Source organism: Numenius arquata, chromosome 2, assembly GCF_964106895.1.
Source record: "Numenius arquata chromosome 2, bNumArq3.hap1.1, whole genome shotgun sequence".
Lineage (NCBI taxonomy): Eukaryota > Metazoa > Chordata > Aves > Charadriiformes > Scolopacidae > Numenius > Numenius arquata.
The window spans coordinates 123,957,248-123,974,845 of record NC_133577.1 but is presented as its reverse complement, the minus strand read 5'-3'; the positions used below and the strand labels follow the sequence as shown (position 1 = coordinate 123,974,845).

General features: G+C 42.8%; 1 protein-coding gene across 2 annotated transcripts in view; it reads right to left on the bottom strand.

The window, feature by feature from the left end:
* GRM3 (glutamate metabotropic receptor 3) overlaps positions 1-17,598 on the bottom strand; it is a 112,044-nt gene that overhangs the window by 30,272 nt on the left and 64,174 nt on the right. For both annotated transcript variants that reach the window (XM_074162222.1, XM_074162229.1), the window contains one exon: positions 5,473-6,328. In XM_074162222.1, the coding sequence (XP_074018323.1) occupies positions 5,473-6,328 (856 nt within the window). The remainder of the gene's footprint in view (positions 1-5,472; positions 6,329-17,598) is intronic.

The following is a 17,598-nucleotide window of genomic DNA, read 5'->3' as shown; positions in this document are numbered from 1 at the left end:
GCCATTTGCTGCAGAGACTGGGATATAAGCTCTAGCTTTAGCCTGCACATCTACTGACAGGAACTCCCTGGCCTTTGAAGTTTCTGCATCACTAATCTACTTGTGATAGTGGATGCATCATTTGCCGGTCTGTTCTCCATGCATGCCTGGCAGGACATTGAGCTTCAAAGTGGGCTTTTGACAGGAGATATTTATGGCTAAATCACAGATTGGGGACCACGCAATGCTGCTGTGCTCAGAAGTGAGGTGGCATCTGCCTGTTGCAGACCATGACTTTTAAGCTTCTTCCTACTTGGGTGGAACAGTTATGATTGAAATGGTCCATGAAAGTATATTCCCACCATGGAAGTCAGCAGTGTTCAAGAGTAAGTGAGATGGCAAGTTTGTGTTTCCACTTCATATTATTTGAATGTTGACTGGGGCAGAGCAGGGAGGAAGAAAAAAAAAGGAAAATAAACCACGTAGAAAGTTAGGATCAGGCAGGAATAAAAGTTTTGTCATAAACTCCAGTGGGTGGAAGGAGACAAATCAGACCTGACTTACAACCCTTTTCTCATTTTGAGTAGTCATTCTGGTTAACCACAGGAGAGGATTTTGCCCAGTATAAGCTAGGTTTGATGATACAGGCTTTGCTGTAGAAGAGCTGGATTTCTGAACATAATACAGGGAAGGATACGACAGTGACTTTCATAGTTGTGGAGAAAGAAAGGTATAGGAAAAGGCACTGAGTACTATAAACATATGTGTTGCCTAAAATTTTTAATGATCTCTTTTCCAGGGTTACTCTTTTAGCCAAATTCCACCTACCATTTACCGTGGAGATTCAGGAAACTGCAGAAGAGAAGTTGACATGCATACACCCCTAAATCCAACCTCCCTCTGCCCATAGGTTCCCATGCCAGACTCACGGCAGTTAGTCCTGCAATACCACCCCCCCCCAACCTCCCCTCACTGGGAGAAGTTGGAGCCCACTCCCATGCCCTTGGGTGACAAGGCTGCCATCCTGCACAGCCGGCTCAGCAACCCTGGGCCAGATGGAGCTAATGCTGGTGCTTGAATGTCATTGCTACCCTTCCTCACCCCTGGCCAAGCTGGAGCCCACCGTCCTGGAGAAGCAGCTACACGAGGTAGCAACTTGTGGGGCACCGCTGCCCAGGACCCTGCCACTTCATCCCAAATGATTGACTTCCACACTTCGCTTTCACTCCCTTTCACACTGCACATGCTAACATTCACTGTCCTGACACAAGTCAAATGTTGTGAGGCATGTAATAGCACTCTGGGCAATAGTAACTCTGTTTTTCTATGTCATCCTGGTGGCTTACAGCAGCTAAAACTGTTCGCAGAGCTGGTTGCTGCACTGGCCCCTCCATCCCTCTGAGGGAGGGAGGCTTCTGGCTATGTGGAGGTCTGCTTCGTGTTGGTCTTCATCCGCACACACGTGGATGGGTTTCATAGCCCTCCCAAGAGTCCCCTCCACACGTTGCCCTCCACCAAACAAAGGCTGGGTGTTGGTGAAAAGCTCAGTTTACTCTGTGCTCTGTCCCACAGAGCCCTTTACTTTTGTTCTGCTCTTCTTTGTGGTTGGTAATACAAGCTAACAGCCTCTTGAACCAACATCTCTTTATCAGCAGAAGTGCATCTCAGGAGGGAATGCAGAGAATGGGAAGATCAAGAAGATGAACCAGTTTATATCTCTTTGCAAGGCCACACAAGTACTGAGATGAAGTGAGTGTGTTTATCTAGGACCTGGGCTTTGTATTCTCAGATCCTGTGGCTGGAAGTGGGAATCAGGCATAGGCGTCTCTTTTCACCCTTACTGAAAAGATTCAGGATATCACAACATCTGTCATATACATCTTACTGACTTGCAAGAAAATTATGTGCTTGGTGTATCTCACAGACAATAAGGAATGAAATCTCACCCTGTCTTCGTGCCACACTGCAGTTCTATGGAGTTATTTCAATTTAATGAAAAAGGAGAAATAAGTAGGACCCCAGAAATGTTAATGAAATACCTGTCACACAGCATGTCAGTAGCAGTGGCAGCATGAGAATGCACAAATCCTGGCCAGTCCTCTACTCCAACCCTGCCGTTAGCTGGTCCCTGAATATTTCCCTACAGAACCCATTATTGCTGTGCCTGAGAGCCTCACTTCAGGCTTTCAGCTAAATGGCAAGTGAGAATCTTAGTTGCTCTATGCTCCATCTGTAGTCGATAGCAAGAGAGGTAGGGCCAAATCATATCTTACCTGGGCTACCTCACGTGGGCTGAACCATGCTCGGTAAGTGCTGATCCCCTCCATTAACTGTAATCAGAGACTAACCAAAACTGATTCAAGTGCATGGGGTAAATGCCTAAAATTGCACAGTCCCACACCAGTCATATAAATGCACCTTATCATTTACTCAGACTGGTGTGTCTGAAATGCACCATCACCTGTTCCTGGAAACTGGGAGAAAACATTCAGGGCCATATGTCAGATTTTTTTTTCACGGCAGGCTGGAGGTTTATGCATGCAGAGCTCATCTATTTGTACCCCCGTCTTTCAGCAGAGGAGGCGTTGCTTAAATAGCAACGTGTGTCTGAATATGATTATCACTGTTGTTTTGTTTCTTGCCTGCTTCCTTTTGGTGGGTGTGGAGCCCTACCTAGGCTAAAGAAGAGAGAAAATTCACAACCTGGCTTGGTTGCAGTGTACCTGGTGGGCTGGTAGTTTCCATGCCATCGTCTCTCCCCATCCTGGGGATGTGTTCTCAGATTTGGAGCTGGAAATATGAGAACATCACTGATCAAGTGTACCCTGCTGCAGGATCTTGACATTGTATTAACAACACACCCAGAGACTTTCTTCAACCAGAAAAGAGCAAAGGTGAACTCTTGGTCCCATGGAAATCAATGACGAGACTTGTATGTATTAAAATTTCACACCTTTCTGAAAGGAAGAAGGCATGGGAGATTTTCTGATTCTCTCACTACATAGAAATCACTCATCTGCTTAAAAAAGTCACTGACATTAAAACATGGATTCACATTGTAATGGAAGAACTGATAAAAAAGAAACAGGAGATGAGCAAATCATGCTGTAAGCTAGTAACAATATATATGGAACAAAGCCATTGGAAAAGCACAACAGTTTTTTTAATGTTTCAAACAGGAAATGAAAATTAACTAAAAATAAAGCTCTTCAGAGTTTCAAAGATTTCCATGTTGATTTTAAAACCAATAAGTTTAGTTCAAAAAAGAGCCTTCTGTTTTCAGAATTGCAAAATGATAGGCTTTGAATTGGTTTGGTGGTTTGTTTTTTTTTTTCCCAGCTTGAACTGCTTCAACTTCCAATATATAAAAAGCATAAAAGATGTTTCAATCAAACTGAAAATGATTTTTTCTCTCTGTATGTAAATGAAAATTTTCCTTGAGTTTTGGTCAAAGAAAATGGTGGTTATTTTGACTTCATGTCTAAACGCTAAGTGGAAAAATGCTTGAGTGCTTAAAAAATCTTTGCATGACAGAAAAATGAACAGAAACACATTGTGCACCACTGCCATCCCTTGTGAACCATCTGCTAGGACCCAGCTTCTGGGAAGTGCTGTGCTCCTAAAACCTTTTGGTTTCAACAATTTCAAGACAGTCAGGTGTCTCTAAGGATAAACGTAGGCAAATGAGGAAATAGTTTCTGTGTTTTAAGTACTGTGTAGAGGGGGAGGAGAAATGGTGGTTCTTATTTTCCATAGGTTTAAACCCTAAAGGTTTATTCATTCTGTCTTGTGCTGTTGTCTGTAACACATGAAATTAACAACTAATTCAAATGCAATTAAAGCTTGATATATGAAAAGTATACATTGCTTATGCATCTGTATATGTTGTGATATGTGACTATTCTTACTGATGCAGCAGTATTTAGGAGGAGACCAAACAGTATGATACATGCAAGCATTGTGTTGCTCAGGCCAGGCATGTTGCTTCAGCTGCATTGCATGTGATGCTCAGATGAAGATTTTGAAGCTTCTCAACTTCCAGTTGCTCTCATCGAGATCATTATTTTTTCTTTATGACCAAATCAATATTACCAGAGCATACCCAAGCTCCTGGGTCCTCCTGAATCACCTCCTAGGGGATGAGTTAAGACGTAGGACATGACCAGTCCCATTATCATCTCCGTGATTTCCATGGTAAAGAAATCCAGGCATGTAGGCTGCAGGAAGGCCTGATGTTCTCTAAACAAGTCAGCTAGCAGGAAGCTGGGAAACCAGGGGTCCTAAGGAGCTCTGCAGCATGCACTGGGAGCTATGTCCACATGTACCCAAGAAAGTTAGACATGGCTGCACCAGCCATACCCCACCAGGAGTGAGAGAAGCTCTAGGGATGTAGTCAGTAGTTTCTAGAGATGGTCTGAATCAAATGTTGAGAAGGCCTCTGAAAGAGGGAAAAGTTCAAGTTCCAATCTGACAGTTTCACATAGTTTCCAATGTTATTCATGTTGTACCATTATTGAGGGTATCTTGGGACCGAGCTTGTTGTATCACACATGTATTTATCCTTCAGTTCCTCTTGGAGCTAGTTCTCATACAAAGCACAGCATGATACTTCCTTACTATCAACTCGGTCAGCTGAGAACATCAGTTTAATAATACATAGGAATGCAAGCTCAACCTAGATGCTTCAGAAGAAATTTAGACACGTAACAACAAAAAGACATGATGCTCTACACTTTACTTGGTTCCCCTGTAGATCTATTTAGCCTTGCTATGGTGTAATATTAATAACAAACCTAAGCTCAGCCATATGTGATGCGCATGTTCTGTGCAGCCAGTTCCCATGAAGTTTGCTTATATCATTGCCAGATCATCCGCTCTCTCTCCACAAGCCTCCTGCACATATTTAATCTATCTTTTTATACTTTGTCATCAAGCCTAAATATCTGTAACATAGGTAATGGCACTATCCCACATATTGAAATATTTTATACTGATCTAGTTCTATAGCAGGAATTATTGCTTTGCTATTGCAGGGACATTAACTGTTGACCAGGGTCCAGCTATTATGCAAATTCATAAAAAAATGAGGAAGAGAAGGCCAAGCCTTGGCATAAGCATAGCAGGCAGTTGCCTAGTTTAGCAGGTGGTGAAATGACCTCCAGACATGCTCAGCTGAAGCCAAACGGACTGTGAATGAAATGGAAGTTGGTGTGTGGAGGTAGGTAACATTTCCAAGACCAGCTGTTGCCACCTCTACCTCTTCCTTCTGCTGGAAACAGGAGCATCAAGCTTGTTTTTTTAGGGTTCTCATGACACTCCCTGTCCCTCTTCTTCTTTGTCCCCTCTGTGACAGGAGTGGCCTTACCTGGGTACCACCCTGGTCTGAACTTTGACAATAGGTGCTACTGGGAAATCCTCTGGCTTTCACTGTGACTGATGAACATTTCTTTAATTACAGTGGCAGTCTGTATGTACAAAAAGAGAAGTTATTACCTGTAAAGTTTACTTTCAGGAGATAATCTTTGTACAGCTTCCTGCCATCCAGATGCTTCATGGCATCACAGAGTTTGGTGGTGTTTGGACACAGAGTCCGCTGCATTTTATGCAAGGCATGGGCCATCGCATACACGGCATTCACAACAAACATGATCTTGGATTCTTGCTCATAGTTGGAACTGTTGATGGTGAAGTGCTTTTCACAAGCCTTTTTATGTGGTTTTCGGTTCTGGAGATTACACTGGAATTTTTGCTCCCAGAAGTCCTTGAACCAGGGGTTGCGTCTGTTATTGTAAGGGCTGAGGCTTTGGAAATACTTGTCAAACTCTTTAACTGGATGGGAAGCAAGTTCCAAGGTTATTGCCCCAGAAGCTATGTGCTCATTGCCTTTGACAATACTCTCTTGCGCTCCCCATCCGTCACTGGCAATCCAGGTAAAGGAAACGTTGAAGCGGTTGGCAGCTGCAATGAGCTCCCGAGAGTCATCACCTCGCATGAAGAGCACCACCACTCTGGCGTTGGGTTTCTGGAGCAGCTCTCTTATCACGCCATCATAGGACTTCCTGATGTTGGACCGGCCCACTTTCTCGGAGGTGGCTATGCAGATGTTGCGGAGGCGAGCTTCCTGCTCAAAGGCTTCGATCCCTGTCTCCCCGTAGTCTCCTTCCGAAGCTACTGTTGACACGTAAGTCCAGTTGAAGTACCGTAAGATTTCAGCCATGGCTTTCGCTTGGTAGAAGTCAGGGGGCACCGTACGTGCGAAATAGTCGTAGCGGGATTTGTCGCTCAGCTTGGCACTGGTGGAAGCGTAGCTTATCTGGGGGATCTGGAAGAGTCTGAGCAAATTTGCCACCTAGAGAGAAGGGGGACAACACAGATTTTTAGAGGGTGGTATTTATAAAACTGAACAGAAGAATCTAAGGAAAGGCATAAACAACATTTTTTAATAAGAGGTGTTCTGGCAATCACAGACTAAGGGTGGTGACAGAGGAATTTGATAACTTACTCTGTTGAGAACAGTGCACTGTGCACATGGAGAATAGCTGTTCTGCTGCCCAGTTAATTCCCAGCGTCCTACTGGGACTGTAATGGACCTTTATTTCTGTCAAACTGGGTCTGTTTAAACCAACAGAGAATTTGACACAAATGGACAATATACTTCAGTCTCAGCCTGTGCTCCTTACCAAGGTCTGGGGACTTGCATGCCTTTCCTGTTCGTAGGGTGATTAATCTTCTCCAAGACTCATTGTATTCGATAATTAAATGTAATAATAAGACATAAATTTCTCTTTTATGCAAATATCACAGATATACACATACAGGCCTTTCATAGAACTTCCTGACCCCACTTATTCAAGCTCCGAGTCCCCACCTCTCCTGTGTTTTAATTTTAAACTCTTTTTTCTGAGCTGTTTTGACTGCAGCCCTCCTGAGATGGCATATTTGTTGCATGTTAGTACTCCGTGAGTGCTGCACAATGTCATGTTGACCTACAGCTTTTCATAAGTAATAAAAACTTTTAATAATCTCTAATCACCCTTCTTGTGTGATTTATGTTGTCCAAAGTCCTGGGTTTTGTGTGGGTTTTTTTTATATGTGGTTATGCCCCTTGCTTAAATATTCCCAAATCTACTCTGTTACTGGAATAATATCTGGAAAGAAATGAAGAAAGGTTATGGCATTTTTTTCCTGTGATTGATTGCTTCTTAAATGACAAAGGGAAGACTTTGGAGTTCTGCTCTTGATGAGTGGAAGTTGTGTCCAGTAAATTAAATTTAAAGCTACTCTTTGAGTACAGCCTGACAAAATCATCTGAAAAGCAATAGTGTACTTGAGATTCCTAAGGGAAACTTATTAAAAATTGCCCAATCAATTAATTTCTCACATTTTCCCAAAATGTTTCTCTGACCACAGATTATGTCTGGGAGAGTTCAAAGGCAAAGGACTGTTTTGAAAAAAATGTTATGGAACAAGACAAATTTTAAAGGCTCAGATGTCAATAGCAAACCAGAATTTTATTGCTTTTCAGCAACCCTTATCTCTGGGGATTTTATAGATTTAGATTCTGTCTTTTCTTTAATGTAGACACTGGACCAGTGTCTGTCTGTAGCTTGTCTCCCACTGTAAATTGGTGCAATCTCCTCTCTGGGCCAGACTGCTGCCTAACCATATGTGCACCGTGCCTTTCACAACCACCTGGGCCATCTGAAACAGGGGACTCGAGGAGACCCATGTCCTACTGTCCTTCTGGGGCACCAGGGAAGAGCAGGTGGCATGCCTTGGCATCTCAGCTGTATCTGGGGAGCTGAAGCACCCCACTCTTCATACGGAGTCTTCATAAAATAAACCACTCACAGTAGTTTATTTTAGTTTAAATCAAAATAAAGCCTCTTCTGCACTGCTTGGAAGGAGTATCCTGATAGGGAGCTTTGGCTAATGCCCTGCGGTTTTGCCAATGGGTGTAGGCACGTAGCTGGGAAGTGCTGTGGCTGAACAAGTTACTGTCCCGCAGGAAACAGCCAGTGCGTCCTTAACCACCATGCTACGTGGTAACATGCATTAAACTGCCTTATACTGGAAATGTGGGATTTAATTTCCATTGTGGTGATTTAAATGAACAGCTTTAAAGCAACGAGGTGGGCTGAGAGGCTTGTTTTGTTACCAAGGTGCAATGGATGCTTTGAGCATTATGGCTTTGTAACTTTTGATTACATGCCCACATGGTTTGTTTCACATGTCCTCACTCAAAAACAACACTTTGATTTGATAATAAGAATGTCCTCCATATAGCTATTCCGGAACATTTCTCACAGAACGGTGTGGGCTGGAATTGCTATTCTTATATCAGTTTATTCTAGCAGGAATTATTTTATTTGAGCTAAACCATAATAAGGATATGCACGTATATCATTCTGTATTCCCCCCCCGCCCTTTCCCCACCCCGCCATTTGGCTAAAAAAGGAGTAAATTTTCTAGCTAAAACAGTGGTATTCAGTGGTAGTCAAGCCGTCAGCTCACAGAAAGATACTCCTAACAAATATGGCAACTTTTCTACTGAGGTTTTTTTTTCTTTCTTTTAGTCTAAGCAGCAAAAGTACCCATATACAGGGAAACAGAACTACACTCCCATTTTAGAAGGGGGCCCTGAGCCTTGGAGGTCACTGCACTTCTAGGGCCCCTGCAAATTGCCTGCAATTCTACTCCCTTTGCTATGGGCAGAAGAATGCTTTCCTGTGGCAATGTTGTTTGCCATTAACACTCTTTACCTCAAGCCATCCAGATGGCAGTTTTTTCATAGAACAAAAAGTAAAAAATATAAGAAACTCTGATCAATCATAGAGGATAGTGACCCAGTTGTCCCTAAGAACTGCAACTGATCATGGACCTCAATGAAGTTGTATCTGGTATTAATTCAGATCAGGACACTCTTGTGGAATTCTGAAGTTGGGAATTTTCTGGAATGTTGTAACATCTTGATTTTAGGAACTCATTGGTCAAAAGAGCTCAGGTCTCAGGCACTTAGTTGAAACAGCCGGTTTCAGAACCGGCTTCAGGACCCTTTTTCCAGCCATTTGCATGCTGATCTGAACATCTGGTTCTGAAAACCAGATCCTGATTAAATGAGCAACAACATAAGAGCGCTGATAGCAGGTTCTGGAGAGGAGCTGATATCTAAGGTTATGTCCATTCTGCAGTGTCTCAGTGTAGTACAGGACAGAGCAATGTGAACTGGTTGGTGTTATGTGCACTGAGATTGAACCACCTAAGGCACTCCTACCCCACAGAATCATAGAATCGCCTAGATTGGACCTTTAAGATCATCAAGTCCAACCATCAATCTAGTACTGATGAAACCACCACTAAACCATGTCCCTCAGCACCATGTCTTTAAAATACCTCCAGGGCTGGTGATTCAATCATTTCCCTGGGCTGCCTGTTCCAGTGCTTGATAACACTTTTGGTGAAGAGATTTTTCCTAATATCCAATCTAAACTTCCCCTGGCATAACATGGGAACATTTCTTCTTATCCTATCACTTGCTGCCTTGGGATGCGTGCTACAGCTTCAAAATCGCAGTGTAGATCCAGCTTTTGTGAAGTGAAATAATCTATTCTGGCAAAGCTCCAGGCAGCAATTTAATCAAGCCATGGTGCATGCAATTAGAGCCTGAAATCCATATGTTGGCACTTAAGTAGCAGTAGTAGCCTGTTTTTCTTTTTGCAGTCAAAACCAGCGGGTTTTGCAGATGCTTAGCACCTTTGAAAATAGGGCTGGATGTTCCGTGGCTGCAACCCTGGAACAACCACTTTGCACAGCTTGCCGTGAAAAAATTGTGTCGATACAGTCTGCTTCCAGCATGATGGGAAAACTTTATTTGCCCTCACGCTGCTGAGTTTATTAGCGTAGCCACCGTCCTGTGCTAAAGTGTCCACTCCCCAAGCGAACCTGGCTCTCACCCGGCTGCTTGGATGGCAGGTGATCCATAAGGACATGCCCAACACGAGCACGGCAAAAAGGCCAGTGTGAGCCGTGTCCCTCCGCAGGGACAGACTGCACCAGCAAACCCTGCAAATGGAGTGGCCAAGGCAGAGCCAGCAGAGACTGATGTCCGTCTCACGGCGCTGGAGCCACATCTGTCACTTCTCCTCCTCCTCTGTGCACCAGAGACAGTATGAATGCTTGTGGGAAATTGCCAATCTAGTTTATAACACTGAAAATGACTTCCTAATACCTTCCTGCAAGGAGCGGTGAATTAGGTACAGCTATCAAACATGTCAGTCTGGTTTCTGAGTATATTTCTGGCCATTCAAGAGCCTTGGTGATAGATGGGGTCAGGTAGGCAACACCTATATGTGTCACAAACTCATATATGGATTTATTGAACCCCATCAAGTATTTTGCCTATCTTGGGAGGACTTTCTTTGCTGGCAGTAGGATTTATTCTGATGTGTTTGGTTAAAATTTCCCTTCTTAACAGCCCAGGGACTATTACATAGGTTGTTTCAATGTGTTCAGGGCTCGGGAGCACAGGAAAGGCTTTGGAAAAGAGAAGTCTCAAAAGTGTTAGAACAGATAGGTTTTCTTCAATGCAATACACAAGTGTGTATCACACATTTGTTGGACAGAGGAGGCCCCTTGTAACAGAAGACAGGGCTCTCTGCACTTCTAAAATTTTACCACGCGAGAACCACATGTCACTTAACATGGCTTAATGAATCTAATTTCACAGAGCTCCTTTGACACAAGCAGGAGCTCCTGTGGCTGTTTTGAACAGACAGTAAATTAGGCTGCTGAGCAGAATGGGACTGAGGTAAAGGAGGTTTGTCTCTATTGAGAAACTGGAGAAATCCCCATCTCTCTGAACTGCAATCTGTCCTAATAGAGGTTCAGTCGCTGCCTTTGGTCTCCTGACAAAGTCTTTCTGTTCCTGAGGATAAACTGCGTGTCCAGATTCCCGCAGGAAGACCATGTCAAAGCCATGTCCCAAGGATTTCCTTATGTCTAGATCATTGCTATACACATATATACACGCAGGAGCTAAGCCCTTGCTTTGAAGAAACGCGCGCTGCTGCCAGTGTATGTTGTATCTAGTTCCTAAACAATGGTAATCTACAGTGTGGGCTTTTTTGTTATTATTTGGGCAGTTGCAGGTCGAACTACAGGTAAAGCATTTGTTCCAATAGATAATTTTTATTTTTTGCTTATTTGAATTTTTCTTTTATCTAAAAATATTTTACCAAAATTTAAGGACAAATTGTCATTTTAGAAAGGCAGGAAAGAAACACTGGTTCTGAATGGGGGCTGGAGTGTGGGTGTGTGATAAGTGGTGGGCATAAGCCTAATGTAAAGAATAAACGAGGTACCTCTCTAGTCAACTGCCTGCACTGGCCTGTACACCCTCCCCATGCTCCCAGCTCCTGGCTTGTACATTTTATGTCAAGTTAGAACCTCCCTTCTTTCAATTTATAACCTTTTTCTTCTGTCCTCTTGTCATGCATCTCAGTAAAGACTCTTGCTTTGTTTTCTTGAGAATGGACCTGTACATATTGAAAAGCTGATATTAGGTTCCCACCAAACCTTTTTTTCTCCAGGCTAAACACACACCCAGTTCCCTCAATGTCTTCTTATAGGATATGTGCTCCAGACTCTCCTCCCCACAATCATCTCTGTATTTATTAAATCTTTCTTTTACTGGGGCACCCAAAGCTGGATGTAGTATTCCAGATGTGGTCCAATGACAATAGAATAAATAGAAATAAACAGAATAAATAGAAATAACCATTTCCATTTATCTACTGGCTATGTTTCTGTAGATACACCCCTGCATGCTGTGAGCCTACAGTGCTGCCAGGTTGCATTGTTAGCAATAAATATGAATAATACTGAAGACATGGGCTTCACTGTAACTTTCCCTGTCCTCTTGGGATTCAGTAGGCTCACAGGCATGGCTCTCACCTTGGGGATGGTGTGACTGAGCTTGGGCACTGCTGACATACTCAAATAGTTTAGGAGTATTTGGGAGGGGAAGACCTCAGTGATGCAAAGGCAGCTGCTCAGCTCAGACCCAAGAAAAAAATTCACTCCAAACTCTGATCAGTTTTCAAAGGGAAATTAGGAGCTTAACTTCCTTACTGGTTCCAGAATTAGAATACCTTTACCAGTCTGGAATGTCCTCTCTCCATAGCCCATTTTAAAACTGTGGGTGTCATGACTGGGATGTCATAATGAGTACTATGGAGGACAGTCTCTACACAGGGGCTATGTTACCACCTGCAACAGAAAATGCCCAGTTGGCTTCAGCTGGGCTTCAAGATCTGACCCCAGGAATGCATCAGCAATGCCAACATCCCTTCTTTTAATTGTTAAAGGTCATTTGCAAGGAACTAAACCAGAATTGGTGAAGTTATTTAAGAGTCCCAGCCTGGCTTGTACTCCAATGTAATCTTCTGGCACATTGCAGGACTGAAGAAGGGGTTTCCGTCAGCTTTCTCTCTCTTTGGTATTAAGAGAGCTGTTTATTGGTTAGTGAGCTTTGCTCCTTAAAAAAATTCCTTCCAAAAGGTAACTCATGAAAAGCCAATTCATTACCAAACAAAAACATCTGGCATTTTTTTGTTAGCAGGAGGAGGGGAGATGACAACACTGTTTTTATCCCTGCTCTTCTCCTGAAAATGTTGGCAATGAAGTTGGGAAAAATACAGCTAAATATTTGCAGCAGACTCAATAGCTGTCACATCCAGAGGAGCAGTGTTTGAACAGTGAAATAATTGCATCTGCAAAAAGAACATCAGAAATAGGGAATACTGTCAGAGTAACATCTAGGCTTTCTGCAGAGGACCTGGGAATTTCTTTTTATATGCGTGTCCTGTGTAATAAAAAATAAACCAAGAACGACATGCAGAAAAATATTGTACTCAGAGAGAAGAACTCTTGGAAATATTTTTTTTCTTTTTTCCTGCAGGGGATAATACAGTGAGCTGTCGCATATGCGCTCTGCCTCCATACAGCATTAACCGTTGAAGTGAAGTAAGTTAAGAGTCAGCAGACTGAGAAGAGATCTGTGCAGGAGACACAGCTTTGCACAAGGAGTGCAACTCTTCTCTGAGACTTGGTAAACCTGCTGTGAGTGACTCATGGCACGTTTACACATGATGGGAAAAGGAACTAAATCTGGGGTTGATGGTTCTAAAAGCATGAAATAGCTTCTGGAGTTAAAAGAGTTATCATTGATAATATGGCTATTTGAGACTCATTAACTGATGCCTCAGTCCCAGCCAGAAGGGACAGAATGAGTATGGATAATGTCAAGATGTCCCTAACTAGTTCCTATTTTTGGCCACTTTCTCTTGTATCTCAGTCCTTTCCCACTTTTAACATGGAAGGGCTCCTTCCTTCTTACCCGTGATCTCACAGGTAATATTAGTTTAGTTAGTAGTAGTATATTACTACCCATCCGTATAAAATTGTATCATTTCCCCTTGGCAAAAGGAGAAAATATGCACACTGAAGAAAAAAAAAAAAAGAAAAAAAAGAAAGAAACCCAAACACAAATCAAAAAGACTGCAAAAGAATCAGTTACCTTGGGAATTCCACAGAAGCGAGCCAGAGGGAGGTACTCACACTCCTTTGACATTTCTAGGAAAGACATGTCCAGTGCTGTTTGGGCACTTTTGAACATCTCAACCTAGTGGCTGCTCAGTTTCTGAGTGTGAAATAGAAAGAAAGAGCAAAGATCTGGCTGAGATGTAGTGGAGGGAGAAGGAGAACAGAGATAAAAGAGGGAAAGAGTTTAAAGGAGGCACCAGGAAGTCAGCAAGTGCATGTGTAGCTTAAACGCTAGTGGTAGGTGGTCCCTTTCACAGAACAGATCTTTTAATAACGATGTGGTTTAGTTTTACAAGCACAAAATCACCAGAGGCTGTTGTTGCACAGTTGATTGCAAAGCTCCTCTATAAGCATGGCTTAAATGCCATATGTGGTCTGTGGTCCCCGGTGAACCCCTGGAATCCCCTGCACGTTTCTTTTGCCCATTTTCCCATTGGGTCCATGCACAGGGGAGAGAGTCCCATATGCTAAGGGGGACTTTTTCGCATGCAGCTCTTCTAAGGATTTTGCACTGTTTTCAATGGTTATGGAAGTCACAAACTGTTGTTAAGATTCTAGTCAGAAGATGGTTTATTCTTGGAGGAAGGAAATGGAGGTGATTAGCTTTCAGGCTCCATGAGCCCTTGGCAGACTTGTGTGGCTAAGGAGAAACGACAGCCAGGAAAAGATTGCCAGTAAATGCCTACGTATTCCGAATTTCATGCCAGATGGTCACGCATGTAGGAGAGAGACTTTAGCTTTTGTGATAGTAGTAATGTATCTTTAAACCTTCTCCAGTGGTTTTTGCTACTGTTTACTTGAGACACAGCAAGGAATTCAAACGAAGACAGTTGGGTACTGGTTTCTATTCTGCCATTTTTTCTGGGTGAGGCTCTAATTTGGGAATAACTTTCACGACTGTTTTCTGGAGGTCTTGTGGGTTGCTACCATAAAGGAAACTTTACACAGGGCTGAAGCCCTACATCAACATGAATATAGTAGATATGGAAATGCAAAGCCAAGCCCACCTAAGGGAATGTCTTAATGTTTCTAAGGGCTGACTGCAGGGAATGGACCCCAATCTTTATTTGTAGAAGAAGGGTCCAGTTTTCAGAAACAGAGAACAAATCCAGCACTTGAATAGTTGTATTACTGCTTACAAATGCATATTCTGTGACACAGCTGACCTAAGTATTTTAAACATGGCATTTGGATTAGCTATGCAGGTGCTTCTCTGTGCAAATGAACACTGCTTTTTTCTTATCCTTTTTATAATGTCATTGAACATCTCCAAGGAAAAAACATATTTTAAATTTGTGTTGTGACCTAGGAGAGAGTGGATAATCTGGCTCAAATGAAAAGCTATGAACCCAAAATAAAGTCCTCTAAACTTTGGAAAAATCAATTTCTGATCCTAGATTCAGCTCAGATAAGAATTTTATTCCATGAAAACAGCATTTTTTACATGAGCTCCTCCACTGACTGAGAACTCTGGCTTGGGTTTTGAGGGATCAAAAGCTGTGCAGATTGAGCTCACTGCTAATTTAAACACAACATCCAAAACCTAATTATCCAGATCATCATTAACGATAATAGCCTAGTCTGACCAGAAAATAATTAAGCATTCTGCATTCTCTTGTTGTTTTTAGTCTCTGCAAAAAGTGCCTATTGCGCATACTGACTCAGTGGGGAAAGTGTTCATTGCTGATTTACCAGTGAATTCTTTTTTCCTTGGTGGAAGGATAATGAAAGAAGCAGAAATCTGACAGCAGGAGCATCATGAAGTGATTTGGCAGACAGCTGTCCAGACAAAAATCTGGAGAGGGAGAGTGAAAGGAGGGGAAGAAAAAGTATTGAAATACAACAGCAAATTCACAGGAGGAAAAAATAAAAAGGGCAGAAATAATTTCTTGTCTGAAGAGCTCAGCTTGGTTTATTTTAAAGCTAAGAAACTGCACTGTCGACTTTATGATGTTTACAGCTCTCAGGCAAAAGAGAAATGCTTGACAGGGCTAGACCTAGAAGCACCCAGCACTCTGAGTGTTGCACGGGGAACGGGGATGCTCAGCCTTGCACATGCGCCTGCTGAAGCGGTTTGATGTTCAGGGGTGGTGTGATTCCAGTTGCTAACGGAGCTACTCTGCACGGGTGACTGTCTCTGAAATTTGGTAGTCTCTTCTTCTGGCATGGCACCAAAATGTGTGGCTTTAGTGCTTTGAAGTTGTTACACCTTCAGGCTTGAGTCTGCAATGTCTATTCTTGAAAAAGATTTTGTTTTGAAACAGAAGTCATGACTGGCTATCTTAACAAGATGAACAGGAGTGAATGGCTTAATTACATCTTTTCTAGATAGTGTAAAATCTAGAGGAAAGCTAGAAAAGAGAGACGGAAGGAAGGCCAACACAATCTATCTCAAGGGAAAGTAATCAACTGAATACTTCTTTTCTAGCCAGAAAATCCTCAATTGAATGATTTGTGAACCTATATCTTTATTTTTCTGAAGAACTGTGTAAGAGAAATCTTATGTTTGAACAGCTATTGGCCACTTTAGGGAAGCTGTATAGAGTATAGAGTAATACTGGATATAACTATTCTTTCATTAGCACTCATAAGTTTTGAAAACAGGGCTACATACAGATATGCATACAGCATTTTTCACATGTACTGAATGAGAAAGTCTCTTATCAGGACTTCTGACATCTGTCTGACAGCTGCTCCAAACCTAAGCTTTTGCAATGAGAAGCATCTGTATATACCAAGAAGGCCAATGGCATCCTGGGGTGCATCAGGAAGAGTGTGACCAGCAGCTTGAGAGAGATTTATCCTCCCCCTCTACTCTGCCCTGGTGAGGCCCCATCTGGAGTACTGTGTCCAGTTCTGGGCTCCCCAGTTCAAGAAGGACAGGAAACAGCTGGAGAGGGTACAGCAGAAGGCTACAAAGATGATTAGGAGCCTAGAACATCTCTCTTACGAGGAGAGGCTGAGGGATTTGGGTCTTTTTAGTCTAGAGAAGAGAAGACCGAGGGGGGATCTGATCAATGCTTATAAACACTTAAAGGGTGGGTGTCAAGAGGATGGGGCTGGTCTTTTTTCAGTGGTGCCCAGTGACAGGGCAATTGGTAATGGGCACAAATTTAAATATAAGGAGTTCCACCTAAACGTGAGGAGGAACTTCTTTACTTTGAGGGTGGCAGAGCCCTGGAACAGTCTGCCCAGAGAGGTGGTGGAGTCTCCTTCACTGGAGACATTCAAAACCCGTCTGGACAAGTTCCTGTGCAACCTGCTCTAGGTGGACCTGCTTTGGCAGGGTGGTTGGACTAGATGATCTCCAGAGGTCCCTTCCAACACCATGTGATTCTGTGATTCTGTGATACTATATATATTCAATGTGCACTGCATTCAGCCTGCTGCCTCAAATATGGTTTTATTCTTACAGCAGTGAGCATCAGAGACTGACTTCAAAGGGACAGATTGACAGATGTTGTGCAAGAGGCCCCAGGCCATTTTAGAAGTTTGGCATGCCTGCCTCAGGGTTTCTGAGGGGGAAGGAAATATCTGTGCTGGTTCCTCAGCTGTAGCTACTTTTATGGCTATGCCTTTGAGGCTACTTCATATCCTTTGGACACACTTAAATTTAGGGTAGACTGAGAAACAGACTGACCACAAACGACTAGACCAAAGGTAAAGCAAAACCACTACTGCCTCTCCACCTATGGCACAGGGCAAGCATATGATGTTTCAGAATATTTTACCATCCTTGACATGCTTGCAGCTCTGGGAATGGCTGAGACAGAGTTGGAGTCTATCCAGAAGTTCCTGATTTTTTCTCGACACTTCCTGAACTCATTTAGTATTTAGCATCCATAACAACCTGCCGTTTGCTGGTTTCACTTGATGTACCCTTTGTCTGATTGGGAGAGACAATGAATCATGATTTCCTTAACAGTTTGTGTTGCCTAAGGTTTTGTAGATATAATTTCTCCTCTCCAGATGTCTCTTTTCCAGCCCTGTAACTTACTTGTTCTTTGTGCTCCAGGT